General features: G+C 39.1%; 1 protein-coding gene across 4 annotated transcripts in view; it reads left to right on the top strand.

Moving 5' to 3' along the window:
* The window catches only part of SFXN1 (sideroflexin 1), a 38,158-nt gene extending 23,156 nt beyond the window's left edge, over window positions 1-15,002 (top strand). For 3 of the 4 annotated variants that reach the window (XM_084637424.1, XM_084637423.1, XM_084637422.1), the window contains exons 5-12: window positions 81-156; window positions 1,986-2,071; window positions 3,242-3,369; window positions 5,109-5,158; window positions 7,595-7,682; window positions 11,482-11,531; window positions 12,372-12,419; window positions 14,176-15,002. In XM_084637424.1, the coding sequence (XP_084493550.1) occupies window positions 81-156; window positions 1,986-2,071; window positions 3,242-3,369; window positions 5,109-5,158; window positions 7,595-7,682; window positions 11,482-11,531; window positions 12,372-12,419; window positions 14,176-14,238 (589 nt within the window). In that variant the 3' untranslated portion in view covers window positions 14,239-15,002. The remainder of the gene's footprint in view (window positions 1-80; window positions 157-1,985; window positions 2,072-3,241; window positions 3,370-5,108; window positions 5,159-7,594; window positions 7,683-11,481; window positions 11,532-12,371; window positions 12,420-14,175) is intronic. The other variant, XM_084637425.1, reaches the window with a different exon arrangement.
* The last annotated feature ends 667 nt before the right edge of the window (window positions 15,003-15,669 follow it).

The raw sequence follows: 15,669 nt of genomic DNA, 5'->3' as shown, positions 1-15,669 counted from the left end.
TTGTTTTAGAATGTGAAGATATTACAAGCTAATACAAACGCAGGTTGTGCAAGTGCAATCATTTTTTATTTTTGTTTTAGCCAGCTGGGAACGGCTTATGTTTCTGCCACGACAGGTGCTGTAGCAACAGCTCTAGGACTTAATGCACTAACCAAGGTATTGAATTTTCTTAGTTAAACTTTTATGTTTAGCAGAATTTTAGTGGCTGAGTCATCCTCTGGTACTTCTACATCTTGTTAAACTCAATTCCCATTATGGAACTATAATCACCTACTGCTCATTTAGAACTGCGGATTGATTTTTCAGTGGCCCGTCCCTCCCTCTTGCTAGTGCAAATTGCATGTACTCCATTTTTACACTGGCAGTGTTACATGTCTAAGTATCTTTTGGAAGAAAATCAGGAAATTAGACAAATAACCACTAAGATATATATGCTCATAATCCATTCATGTGACAAAATATGCAGGAACATTTTTTGTAGATGCAAAACTGCACCAGCAAACATGGAGGCTGAACCTCAGTCTGGCTGAAAATTTGGCCATATGTGTCAAAGGCTATGGCTATTTCTGCAGTCAAACTGCAATCAAAGATGTGGCTCAAGTAGGCATACCCACACTAGCTTTAGTCAAGCTAACATGGCTAAAAATAACAGTGAAGACATGATGACACAGACCTTGGCATAGGCTGTACGAGCCCTTCTGAGACCCTGAGTATGTACTTGTGGTGTTAGCCATGTTAGCTAGATTAAAGCTAGTGTGGGTATGCTTCCTCCAGCTGCAATTATACCTTTGATTGCAGTTGAGTTTCAGTGTAGACATAGCTGAAGTGTGAAATAAGTAGTTTGACATTTAAGCATAAAATAATAATTATGTAGGCTGTAGTTATTCATATACCTATTTATCTTCTATTACTTATTGTTATTGTCAAAACTCCTGAAAATTTGTCAGAAGCTTTTGCCAATGAACTTAGTACTTGTATCAAAATCTTTGATTAAAACTTCTAAAATTGGCAAGAATACTATATTTTGCAGTAGCAATACTTGCAACAGTTTTCACTACCTCCCTTTTTATATTTATGTTGCTTTCACTTTTAAAATGTAGGGAATTGGAGTTTTCTTATCACTCTGATCCTGCACAAGGGATTCTGTTGAGCTTTCAAGCTGAAAGGCTTATATATTCTTGTTCCCAAAATGTTTAATTTTAATACATGCTTGAGCGCTCCAGTGATGAGTGAAGATACATATTTCTTTTATTGCGATTTTAGCAGTTTTTTGCAACTCTGTCTCAGACTGGCGTTACAGAGTTCATGAAGCTGCTATGGAGTATGTCTGCATGTTTCAGTTAAACTGATTTCAGGTTAAAAATTTGTCTAATTCTTTAACTAAATCCTCAGATTTACCATGAAAGAAGACTCTTTATTTTTCCTCTTCCTTTACTCGCTTCCCCCCAAAAACTAATAGCATGTCTTACATATTTTTGTCAAATTTCAGTTTTGGATAAAATGCAGTAATGACGAAATGTTCAAGAAGATCTATTTTAAGTAGAGCATAACAGATTATACAACATATTGATTTGATCAATAGCTTCTGTATAGTCAGTGCGCCTAGTTACAAAGCTACTAATATTGATGTCTGATGGATATAACCTTTCCAGTGGATGGAATTAAATGTAAGGTCTCTTTGGTGCCACTCCTTGCTATTATGCTGATAGGTGTGTCAGGAAGCTCACACTTCTAGGCAAGGGTGATGCTAATAGTCAAGACTATCTCCCCTTCAACCTTCCTGCCAATGCTTACCCTGACAGAGAGGGTTGTCAGTTTTGTCAGTTAGAAGTTTTATGTCAGATATTTTTCCCCTTGACTTCACAGTGGGTTCTTTCGGAATTTTAAGTCAGAGAGAACAATCTGCTTTATATGTAAAAAAAAATGGCTTAAGACTCTTAAAAAAGATTGTGAAACCTGAAAACCTTTTCCTCCCCTTTTCACAGCATGTCTCGCCCCTTATAGGACGTTTTGTTCCTTTTGCTGCTGTAGCTGCTGCTAATTGCATAAATATTCCATTAATGAGGCAAAGGTAAGAAAGAGAATGTGATACATTCATTCTAGAAGAAATGTAATTTTTGTGGCAACACTTGCCGATGAACTACTTGTTTTGTTTAGTTAATTTATCAGTTTTGTAATGTTTCTACATATTTTAGCTGTTTTCAATGTCGTGTATGGCATTTCAAGGGAAGTCTTTTTTAGGTTTTAAAGGCATTTGCTTAAATATCACAGGTATAAAATAGAACATCTTTGTTCTCCTAAGATAAGTATCCCATTAGATCTTTGCTCTTGGATCTCAAAAGCCAAGTACCTGTCCTTCAAGAGCTGATATATAGAGACTTATAAGAACATAAGAATGGCCATAATGGGTCAGACCAATGGTTCATCTAACCCAGAATCTTGTCTTCCAACTGTAGCCGGTGCCAGATGGTTCCAGAGGGAATGAACAGCCCAAGGCAATTTATGAAGTGATTCATCCCCTGTCATCCAGTCCCAGCTTCTGGCAGTTAGAGGTTTAGGGACACCCAGAGCATGGGCTTTTATCCCTGACCATCTTGGCTAATAGCCATTGAAGGACCTGTCCTCCATGAATATATCTAATTCTTTTTTGTTGACTGTGCGTTGTGTAGAGAAGTACTCTTTAGTGTGTTTATTCCCCCAGTAAAAAAAAAAAATCCCTATATTTGGCCTACAAGATTACAAAAGAAATATTTTTGTTTGGCACCGAAGGAGTTAATTTTTAAAAGCTCTCAAAAGTCTTCATTTAAAGTTCATAAAAGACGAAGGCTGCGTCTACACTGCGCACCTTACAACTGCGTGGTTATGCCGCTGCAGCCGCACTGTTATAAGGTGCATAGTGTAGCCGCTCTTTGTCGCCAGGAGAGAGCTCTCCCGGGGACAGAATAAAACCGCCCCGAATGAGGGTCAGTAGCTTCGTCGCCAGAGAAGAGAGCGCTGTCCCTCGCAGTGCTTTCCTTCATCAAAACTCTTATCATTCCGGGGGGGTGTTTTTTTCACACCCCTGAACAACAAAAGTTTGAACAACAAAAGCAGAGCACACGTGGCCTACGTCACTTGCTTGGAAGTATTTTTTCGATTTGACACAGTTAAAGGAGAAAAAAGCATTTAGGATCAGATGACTAAAAAAGATAAAAATGAGTGCCACTAATTGTTATTAAACCATTTTTTTTTAATTCAACAGGGAACTCAAATTTGGTATCCCTGTTACAGACGAAAATGGGAACAGGTTAGGTGAATCAGCCAAAGCTGCTCAGCAGGCCATTACTCAGGTGGTTATCTCAAGGATTCTCATGGCTGCCCCTGGCATGGGTTAGTATAACTGTAGTCAAACATAATGATTGTCCTACAGTTGTTAGAATAAACAGCTAGAGAGATTCTGAATTCTGTGTAAATGTTTCTCTACTAGATCAAACCCTCCTAAGGTTGTAGAGACAATAGTTTCGCCTCTGTTTAGACCAGTGGTTCCCAAACTAGGGGCGCCGCTTGTTCAGGGAAAGCCCCTGGTGGGCCAGGCCGGTTTGTTTACCTGCTGTGTCCTCAGGTTCGGCCGTTCGTGGCTCCCACTGGCTGCGGTTCGCCGCTCCAGGTCAATGGGAGCTGCGGGAAGGGCGGCCAGCATGTCCCTCGGCCCATGCCGCTTCCCGCAGCCCCCATTGGCCGAGAACGGCGAACCTCTTCCCACCCCTTCCCCAAAGTCCCCACCCCAAATCCCCGCCCCTGCCCCGCCTCTTCTCCACCTTGTCCCCTGAGCGCACGGCTCACCGCTCCTCCCTCTCCCTCCTGGAAAGCGCTAAGCGCCGCCAAACAGCTGTTTGGCAGTGGGAAGCGCCTGAAGGTAGGCAGAGGAGCAGTGACACAGCGCGCTGGGAGGATGGGGGGTGGCAGGTGAGGGGAGCTTGGTGGCCGCAGGAAATAACTTGGGGGGGAGGGGCACGAGGAGCTTGGCAGGCCACAGCAAATAACTCCGCGGCCCATATGTTTGAGACCCCTGGTGTAGACAGAGCCTTAGGCCCAGATCTTCAAAGGTATTTGGCTCCTTAACTGCCATTGAAATCGATAGGAACTGTTGCCTAAATACTGCTGAAAATATGGGTCTTAGGCTGCTGTCAATGAGTGGAGGTAACTTCTACTCAAATGGAACAGAATTAGTAGCTAAAATTCTGGACATATTTAACCAGTGCCAGGTTGCTGAGTGCTTGACCAGATTTTAAATAGGTGAGAAATTCTCCATTCCAATGTTTTAGAAGACAAGTTGTCAAATAAAGATAAGGAGAGGTTGTGGGAGGCAGAGGGGAGCAGGAAAAGAGAAGTCAAATCAAAATGAAAAACAGTGAAATCTTCATTATGGTACTCAGTTCAATTGAAATCTTAACTGACTTCTTTAAATTGTCCTCCTTTTAATCAAGGCAGGTGCTTAATTAGGATGATAGATCACCCATTGAGGTGTCTCAATTAAGATGATTCTACTGTAAGGGACATATTTTTTCTGTGCTTAATTTTACACTAATTTAGGCTGCTAATACCTTGACAATGTAATCTCATAATGGATGTGCATGTTAAAATTTGTGTGCAGGCTGGTAAAACCCAAGAGGTACAAGGAGACAATGGTTGTTTATGGTGTTATCACCTCCTTACTGCTGTTAATAGGTTCTGCTAACCAATGCTTTCAGCTTACTGAAAGTCAGGTGCTCTTTTTGACCTGAAGTTGTGGGGACAGTGCAGGTGCCTACACAATGGGAAAGGAGCACTGGGAGAAGATGAGTCTGCTCCAGAATGAGGAAAGTTTACAATAGACTGAATTGTCCAAGCAAAATGTTTGCACACATTGATAGAGATATGTGTAAATATTTAAACTGTCATAATTAAGCTATTTGAATAGGTTTGTTCACACTGCAAGAAGTCACAGAAAAGTATTCCAGATTCTAAAAGTGGCGTAAGATTTCCAACTACTGTTCTAAACTACTGCAAAAAGGTTTATGGAAAACTAGTTTTTGTTTGCTAAGATGTAAGCATTTGTTTTGTTTTGTTTTTTATTTTCTCACTTTCAGCTATTCCTCCCTTTATCATGAATAGTTTGGAAAAAAAAGCCTTTTTGAAGGTAAGCCTCAGTTGCTTAAATATATGCATATCGGATATAGTCACATGTATTTCATATACAAAGTATTAAGTAAATGTTACATGAAAATGATTCTATGATCTGACAGCTAACTATTATATTCCCTAGTACAGGGAAAGTTTTATCTCTGAATATACATAAAGAAACATTTAGAATATTTTTAGTAATGTGGTTTTGCCAATTAAATTATTAAATTTTTTACTGAATAGTTCGGAAATTCTGTCTAATGGTTAAAGGTCGGTCTGCCAGTCATGACTCTTGTCATGTCACCTTAGGGCTCAATCCTGTGAGGAGCTGGGCAGCTCCTTGAAGATATGCAGTCCCCTCAACTGCTGTTGAAGACAGTGGGAGTTGAGGGAGCTAAGCCCCAGTTCACGAATGCAGTTCAGAACATGCTTTACGTTAAGCACATGCAGAAGCCCCATTGAAGTCAGTGGGTCTTAGACATGTGCTTATGTACTTCAAATGAGTTGCTCAGCACCAAATAGGATCTAGCTCTTTAACCTGCCTGTGCTTCAGTTTCCCCATCTGTAAAGCAGAAATAATAGGGTGTTATGCTTGCTTAAGGTTGGCAGAGTGCTTTCATATATCGCTCTGATCAGAGGTGCTATCAAAGTATTATGAAATATTTTAATTATTCATTTGAACAGTCCCTGTCCTTCACCTCAGCACTGTCTAAATAAAAATTCTATGAAAGGAATGAGTAGATTACTCTGCATAGCATCATGTATGTGTAGATGACATTTTGGTCAAAATCTAGGGAACATTTATCTGAATCAGCTAACACAGTGGGTTGCGCACAGATTGCAATCTGATTGCAAATGATGTTTGTGTCACCTGCCTTTCCTCAGTTCCCCCCACCACAAAAAATGAATGAGCCTACCATATTATAAAATACAATAACTATGTTTTTTTAAAAAAATCCAAAATATGCAATTCTTCTCTGTTCAGCAAGATTTGCTTGTTTCAGTGCAATACTTGTAAACATTGAATTTATTACAAATACAATGCAAATCATTTTAGGGTTATTTTTAAGTTTGGGTCAATAAAGAGAGGTTCTGCTTAGCTGCAATCAAAAAGTATCTTGAAGTGGAAAAAAATGTGGTTTGAAAATGACCCATTGGCATTATGGGCAAACCAAATATTGGGTGTGCGTGTTTCAGCAAGTATGATATGTTTCTCATATTTTATTTAAGCTAATGTAGTGTGATATCCTTATCCAGTTGTTCATATTATGTTGGTATAAATCTAATTCTGATCTATTAAGGTATTTTGGTTAACTTTTACATTGTGTGTATGCATGAGGTTGTAATCAGCATCAATAACATTGTGAATAAAACATCATACAGATTTCACATGAGACCTGAGCCAGGGCTGTATCTCAGTTACAAAGATAGAATTTCTTTGCCCATTAATGTCCCTGGCTTCCTTTTGCATGAGTGGCTATGGACAATCTCATATCTTTGTATGGGAAAGACACAAGTTGAGTCAGGAGCATGCTTATTGTTAGAAGCAGAAAAGAAGTATTGTGTATAAACTTACCGACACTCCTTGGAAAGGTATATTTTTAGGGTAATCAGTTTTTAGATTACACATTTAGTTGTCTCTGAGGAATTATTTCTTATATTTATGTTCTTCATAGTCTTTATATTGTTGGGTTTAGATTTCACAACTACACTGCTGAAATATACACGTGTGTGTAGGGTAACCAGATAGCAAGTGTGAAAAATCAGGACTGGGTGTGGGGGGGTAATAGATGCCTATGTAAGAAAAAGCCCCAAATATCAGGACTGTCCCTATAAAATCGGGGCATCTGGTCACCCTACGTGTGTGTGAATATGCATGTTCGTAAGACTGTTTAATTTTTATTTTCTTTTGTCCCCAAATTTAGAAAACTACATTTTCCTGAAGTGCTCACTTCTTCAGAAAATTGTGTTCCTCACAGTGCTAAAACAGGGAATATAGCTATTGAATTTTGGAATGAAAATCTGTACTCTGTAGGAGACTTAAACTGCATGGTTCTCCTAACTGATAGGAGTGAAGCTCCCATGTACACACATCATATTTTCCCTAGTATAAAAGAGATGTATATTGATTTGACCTACCTCTTATTCATGGACTTCTTTGACCTTTAGACTACTTGAGGCATTATAACTACAGCAGTGAACCTGAAAATTTACTGTCCATAAAGAGCAAGGACATTTGTTTTCTGAAATCAAAGGGGTTGCAAAGGTAGAGCAAAAATGGTTTTACATGTGCACGGCGTGAAAAAATTGTCCTGTGTCATATCAACTGGCATGGCAGAAACATGACATTTATGACAAAAAGAGTGAGGGAGGAATCAGTGTGTCTTTGGAGTCAAACTTCAAGTATTTGTTGTGCAGTATAATCAACATAAGGGTGTTGTGAATTTTGCAGATCAGCACACATGAGAGTTCTTCAATGTTCTTTGGTACCATCATGATCGTTTATGCTCTCCTGTTCCTTCCTCTCAGCCTCACAGACTGTGAGTTCAGGTGAAACCTTGCTCTGCAGTTAGTCAGTGGTAACATTTGGTGTAGATTAGTTCTAAAACTATTAAGGAATGAGCTGCATTTTTAACTAGCAGCTTGTGCATGTCCTCTTGAGGTTTCCAGAAGCACCATTCCATCTGCAGTATTGTGACACCACCACCTACAATCTGCTTTACTAACACATGTCCCTCAGTCTTCGCTTTGCGCACCAGCATTCCAGAAAATAATTCTTACGTGCCTGTAAAAACCTTTTTGGGTATGTCTACACGGCAATTAAAAACCTGCACCTGGCCTGTGCCCACTGACTCGGGCTCGCAGAACTCAGGCTAAGGGTCTGTTTAACCATGATGTAAACGTTTGGGCTCGGGCTGCAGACCAAGCTCCGGGACCCTCCCACCTTGGGGAGTCCTAGAGCTCAGGATCCAGCCCAAGCCTGAACATCTACACTGCAATTAAACAGCCCCTTGGCCCAAGTCAGATGGCATGGGCCAGCTGCCAGTTTTTAATTGCAGTGAAGACATATCCTTTGAGACCAAAAAGCCAGAAAATAAACAAATGCATGTCAATCAGCAAGTCTTCATTTCTTTATATCCTACCATAGAACATCTTCTCTTTTTTCTGTTTCTTCATGTCTAACAGTTTTAATGGTATCATGGTAAACTCCATTGATATTTGAATTAAAAACAAAGGCTATATGACTATATGATTATTATTTATATTCATCATCTCTGTTGACTCATGCTTGGGTATGTATGTCTGAAAACCAAGTCACAATAGCTGCTGCCAGTGGCAGGAGCCATGAACTGTATAAGTATAAAAATGCAGAATTTACAGATGCACCTCCATCTCATCTAACCCTTCCATTAGAATGTTTTGGATGCTTCTTCCATACAAACTTCTGAAAATTCCTGTTGCCGCCTGAACTTTGAGATTTTTAAACCACTTCTAACGTGGTTCATAAATTCATATAAGTTCACATCCTACTTTCTCTTGTTGCTCTGTACATCATTTCTGTTACTCAGATTGATTCCTGTGCATTTTTTCCCCTTTCATGTCATCTAACCATCTAACCAGATTTTCTTAGTCTGCAACTGTAACAACCATTACAAACTTTTTTTCCTAATTAGGAAGAAAGCCTATTCTGCAGTCTTTTCTCATATAGTTCTGCTCTTCAAAGAACTATCCTATGATGCATTCAAGTTCCTTCCATATACCTCTAATTCCTTAACTGCTTCCAGTAATGTTATTTATTTATATAATTGCAAATAGTGCATAGTCACATTGGGCAAGATGGCAGATTCAAAAGTTCTAACAGTGAATAGAAGCAGTAACTAAAATACCAAGTTTTCATATTTAATTGTCATTTCTACAACCTCGTTATGTGCACTATCCAACAATGACACCTGCCGCACAAACCATCTGGAAGCTAAGTCCTGATACATTCAGAACTACTGTCTTCATGAGTTCAAAGAGAGAATTCGTATTCACCAAATTATTTTGTTATCTTGTGCTTCTTTGTTTTTGTTTTCTCTCCAGCCAGATGCACATTCTGCATCTGATGCCTCTAACTTGTTTTTAGTTAAGTGTATTTTACTTATGCCTCCTTGTTTGGTTGGTTTTTTTCACCCTTCCAGATATTTGTTCTTAAAACTGATCTTTAATGCTGGCTTCTTCCTCCTACTCTTTTTAATATTAGCATAGTCTAGCAGTATTCTTGGAAAATAAAGGTCAGAACTTTATCTGCATAACAGGCATTTTTTACATCCTACTGTCATGAAAGAAAAAACGTTTCATCAAGCGAACCAATTTATGCCAGTGATGCTGCCTAGGCTGTTAGACACACCTGTGTTTTTCTGAGTAGTATCCCACTCAGATGAAGGCTGAATACCACTCTGCTCAGCTCTATCTTATTATACCCCAAGTGACCTGATGCCTCTGTATTATGAGAATATCTCAACTTCCTCAGTGTTCAATACTTGGAATCTCTCAACCATAATCCTCCCCTTGATCATAGCCTTTCACAGTAAGGAATCTGACTAACATTCCCAAAAGAGAATAGCAATCCCACAGTCCTCTGCTGCTGGTACACAAACTGTGATAAGCATACAGTCCCTGAGCACTTCTGCTCCTGTGATGCTGTTCCCACCGTCTCTTGTCATTAACTCTCCCACTGTATGAAACTAAAGCCTTTTGAACCAATCTATATGGGGCAAAGGTCAGATGAAGATGCATTAGTGGAATGTCAGAACAGTGCAGCACCACTGAATTCATCCTCCTTTATTGCCTTGATGCTGCTTTTTTCCATCTGTTGACTACTTTGGTAGCTAATAGATGAATTGGACAGTTCTCTCCTGCAACCATTTCTGGACTACAGACTGCCTCAAACAAGGAAGGGCACAATCTGCTATGTTACTTCCTCTCTCTCTGTCCCTGAAGAAAGAGCTAATTCCTGTATTGTTTTCCCACTTCTTTGTTTCTGCTGTGATCTTTTAGCACCAACCTTGTCATACTTACTTTCTTAAATTCCTTTTTGCCTTCATTCCCTATTGCTTCCATTTTTCCCTTTAAAATACTGACATTCACTTTGGTTGTTGATTCACCAGTTTCCTACAGCTGGAGGAATGCTTCTTGTGGACACATCATCTTTATACTTACCTACTGTAGTGTGTAATCTGAACTAATTAGCTGCTTTATTTCAAATCAACATGTTACGATAGCAATTGTGTGTTTCATGCTTTTCAGAGACCTTCATTTGATGGTAATGAAAAAGCCCATCACAGCAGAGTTTCATTAAAATGTTTGGTCTTCTTTCATTAGTATTTAATTTCAACTAAAATTCTAACATAGTATTTTTTTAAAAAATCGCCGAAAGACCTACAATAAAAGTTTTGTCTTCTTTCTAAGTACATTTGATGCGATTTGCAAAAGAAAGTGCAATAGAGATGAACTGGCCATAAATATCACATTTGTATAAAAAAAATTTTTTTTGCTTTGCTAAACAAATCACAGCTTCTATTTTATGCTTTTCTTTAATTGTAAAAGGAGTGGGGCCCTCACACACTTGCACAGTTCTAGTTTTATCCATAGGAATTTAGAGCCAGAACCTCAGCAATAGCTGAGAAGCACACAGAGCAAATCAAGGGGTGAGGAGAGGTTGGTGCAAAACCTTACCTTGGCACTCCCATGATCCTTAAGCAGCTGCTGGCAAGTCCTCAGGCATAAGTTAGAGCAACCTGGGTGCAGACAGATTGAAACAGTAGTCAGGATTCAGTACAGCATAGGGCTGTCTTCATGACCAAATTCCTTATGCTGGCAAGGAAGTGGGCAGCATATGAGCCTCTATTCTGGCATATGGTTCTTTTTCACTGGGCTGAACCTCTCACTGATGCTGCTGCTACATTCTGAAGTCAGTGCTACACAAAGTGGTCTCACCGTGGAACTGGCCCCTAGACTCAAATCAGAATCCAGTCATGAGCAAAATGGGTTGTCAGCCATCTATTAATCTAGTTCCTAGTGGAGACTTATTCAGATCTGATCCAATGCACACTGATGTCAATGGGGGTCTTTCCACTGTCTTCAGAGGACTTGGGACCAGGCCCTCAAATTTAGCAGTGTTAGAGGTCAGGATTGAAGTGTGCTGGCAAAGCAGTGGGGAGAACTTGCACCATATATCTGCACCATGTTTAGCTCTTAACAGCTGTCAGTCTGTTTCTTATGAGTACACAAAATCTCCAAAAATGTTGGGAGGGAAAAGCACACTTCATTCACTATGTAATAATTTTTTTAACACAGCGGTTCCCGTGGATGAGTGCCCCCATTCAAGTTGGATTAGTTGGAGTCTGGTGAGTGAGTTTCTTGTCTACTATTTTTAACAGATGTGACTATAGCTTCCTTGGAAGATGTAAAGAGAAACAATTTGCAAATGTTTTAAAAAATCAAGGCTGTATGTTTTTGGGCAGTAAAGCCAATGAGCATCAGAAAAGATTCATTCCTTCTGTGAGGTGAGGTGTTAGCGAGATTATATCGCTTACATCTGCTCATTCTATGTCGTATTACTTATTCGTTTTTTAAAAATGAATCACAAATCTCTTGCTTCCATTGCTTCTTTTATGGTAGCCATCAGCGTGGAGAAATTACAAATGTAGATATAACCAGCAAAGGAAGGGGGTGCGTGTGGTGGCTCAGGCCTACAGCTGATTAAAATAAGCTGTTTTAACCACTGCCTAAACAGGTGATAATGTAGAACCTATTCCTGTAATGTTGTGAATGCTCTCAACTCACATAAAAAGAAAAGGAGTACTTGTGGCACCTTAGAGACTAACAAATTTATTTGACCATAAGCTTTCATGGAAGTCAACGAGGGGCTTGATTCTTCACTGCCAAACCTCTTGTGCATCACTTACATCTATGCAAAGTGGGTATGAAATGTCACCAAATCAGATTTTCACTGCTTTATATGGGTGATAGTGCTTAGCGCCCTCTTTGCCCTCTGCATAGGTGTAAATGACCACACATGGTGCAAGGCAGTGGAGAATTGACTTCACTAATCATGTTACAGGACTGGGCCCTACCGTCCTTGAGAAGGAAAGAGAATAAAATGATTGAATTGTGTGTCTAGCAATGTCTTTTGAAAAAGTAGGATTCTACCCTAAATATTGTAATCTTATTTTTGTCTTTTCTAGTTTGGTGTTTGCTACACCTCTATGCTGTGCATTGTTTCCTCAAAAAAGGTACATGTGGGTTTTTTTATTCTTTTAATGTTGAGAGCCCAGAAGCACGCAAGGCATTCCACAGCAAAAAGTAAATAAGTGTCCCACCCCACCTCAAAGAGCATACAGTCTAAATTCACCTATGACAAGTGTGGGTCATACACATAAGGGAAGAAAGAAAATACTGGTGCCACAGTTACTTAGTAAGGCAGGTGTGCATATTAATAGTTTCGTTTAGTTGGGGAGCGGGGTTTAACATCTCATAGGCTGAGTGTCAGAAATGAGTTTTAGGAGGGGTTTGAATGAGAGGGGAGGACCTGGGGTTTGAGAGGCATTCCTTTGGCAGGGGCAGTTCTGAAGAAGATACAGAAGCAGGAGTGGAGGGGATGCAAAGGAGATGTTAAAGTAATGGAACAGAGAGAATAGGGTGAATGGAAAAAAGGAAATAGTTGAACATATAGATTGGGGTTGAATAACGTGGGGCCTTGAATGTCAGGACAAGGAGTTTGGATTTGATACACAGCACAGTGAGGAGCCAGTAGAGGGATTCAAAGAGGGGGAGATAACGTGGTCAAAAGGATGCATTTTTGTGGCTTAAGGTGGTGGCGTCATTTTAATGTACACAAAAAAGTGGTAAGATCCCATTTATTTTCATTTGGAAACTCACACTGAATGGAGTTCGCCACCTGAACTGTGTGTGCTTTATTTGTAGTTTGGGTAATAAGATTGTCCTCATCCATGTTAATGTGTCTCAAAATCATTAGCTTTGTTTGAAAATAAATATGGAGCTGACATTCATTGTCCATGAGATCCTAAAGGAGCCTGGGCAGACTAAACATTAAGGTCAGCTCAAATGTAATATATTATGTAAACTTGGTGTAAAAACTCCACTGATATGTATTCTTTCCTTTTGTCATTAATGGAAGTCATGATTACTGCATCAAGTGGAAAAAATACTTAATGTGATTTAAATGTTGCAACTGGAGATTAGTTGGTTATCAAAGTTAGTGGGTGAGTTCACTAGCTTTTCTCTTCTGGAAACCCTTGGTCTCATTCTGATCTCACATAATTTTTATACCGGTGTAACTCCCTTGATTCCAACAATACAGTTATGACATTGTTTGCCTTTCTGGCTAAGAAAAGGCCAAATTGTTGCAATAGCAAGGAACATGGCAGGGCTATGTTGAGTTGGATTGGCACAGTTGTACTGGCAAGTCAGTGTAGTGAGCACTGCACTCTTCCTGAGTCAGATCAGTGCTTCTTGAAATTCATCTTCATGTGTCCTGAGTTGACTCTCTAATTTTATAGGGAAATCAATTTTTAAATGTATTTAAGAAATTGTAGATGTTACATGACTTGTCAGATGAATTTGTTTTACAAATGAGAAATAAATGTTGCATCTACAGAATAGTTCCTTTGATTCAACAGAATAAAATAACATAGTCGTCAGAAGCAGCCAAATACAATATTTTCTGAAAGTCTCGTAAAAGGGTATAGTTTGTCTCTTCCAGCACTAAATTTACATGAGAACCTAACCAGCAGGGTTGAAGTCCAAGGTACTAGAACAGCAGCTATTTCTTGAATAGGCAGAACATCTCATTACCAAGCAAGTTAAGTTATTTTGCTTCTGATGTAAGAACATCATCTTGGGGGAAAAAATAGATCCAGAACCTCCTCCTTTCCTAATCCAAAACGCCTTGAGCAGATACATCATCTTTTTTAGTTTAGATCCAAGCATTTTTATGTGTACTCATTTTACTATCTTTCTTTTGCTCAGTTCCATGTCCGTAACACGTTTGGAGCCAGAATTGCGAGCCAAGATCCAAGAGTTCAGCCCTGATTTAGAACGTGTGTACTTTAATAAAGGATTATAATTCGAGGAAGGTAGAATGCCCTTGGAGGAGAATCTCTTGAGCTCCTTTTTTAATTGCGTGCCAATGTTGGTGAAGAGAACTCTATTTTGGCCTCTCCTTTTATTGTTAAACAATTTTGACCATCCATGTTATTTTATATAAATATATTTTAAAAAATTATGATAAAATTATCTTAAATCACAAACTCATTACTGTTGTATTGCCCATTTTGTAACCATCATTTTTTTAACTGAAAGTTTAATTGCACATATCCAAAAATGTTTACATTAGCTTGCAAGCAGCTAAAGACAAAACTCCTCAAAAAGAAAAAAAATCAAGCACACAAAGAAAATCAGATGATCTTTTCTGAGATTTGTTACCTGTTCCTAGGGTTGCCAACTTTGTTTGGACAAATTCCTGGAGATTTCATCACATGACATAATCATTAATTAAAGATTAATCTTTAATTCCTGGAGACATCAGGACAATCCTGGAGGGTTATCGACCCTACCTGTTCCACTGTGAGTGGGCAGGAATCCAAATTTTCATTTTTCCCTCAACGTAGGGAAATGTCTTTCTAAATGTCTTTGGCCCCAAGGTTCAAGTTGTGACCACAAATCCTTTTCTTCAGGCCCTCCCTGTCCAGTGTTAGCGTTATAAGAGTAATAACTCCAAAGAACAGTTATACTGTGGCCATGCCCCACTAGCCTCATTTGCCATTGCTAATAAATAGCAGAAGCAGTTAATTTTATTTTGCCTTATTTTCTTGTGTCTTATAATCTTCAAACTTCATGGAAAGTTCCTGGGGTTTCCTTTTTAACTACATTCAGCACATACAGTCCTGCTGTGTTCAGTCCTTTAAGAGTGCTCTTGTTTTCTGAGTAATCAGTATTGCAGCAGTACAATCTGCCAAACTTTTTTGCATATGATGGTTGTTTGGCCAACCTCTCTGTTCCTGGAAAAGCACAAAGGAAACATATTGTATGCTGCTGTTTTAATCAATTACTGCACAAAATTACTGAACGCTTTCTATTACATTTCATCATATTCTCAGTGTATCCAATAACACACCCATTGTATTACCCAGGCCCACCTATATTTAATATACAGTATACTTAATGTAACATTAGAAAGCTCAAACTTAAAGAGCCAAATTCTCCACTGGGACAGATTTGTGAATCTCCACTGACGCTGTGCCAGTTTGTACCAGCAGAGAATTTTGTCCCACATTTTTAGATGTTCAAAGTAATATACACAATGACTGGTGAGTGTTTTACTGACAGTATGTTGTTATGCAGTGACTATATAACATAGCTAATGTCTGGCAGTTTAGAGAACAGTCTAGTGGCAGATTTTGCTTGACTGTGATCAGAGTGAATTTTCTCATAAAGCGGAGATTTGTTTGATGGCTTGTTACT

This window comes from Lepidochelys olivacea (genome assembly GCF_965140295.1).
Source record: "Lepidochelys olivacea isolate rLepOli2 genome assembly, chromosome: 8".
NCBI lineage: Eukaryota > Metazoa > Chordata > Testudines > Cheloniidae > Lepidochelys > Lepidochelys olivacea.
The sequence above is the reverse complement of the archived record's forward strand: the minus strand, read 5'-3'. Positions and strand labels throughout refer to the sequence as shown.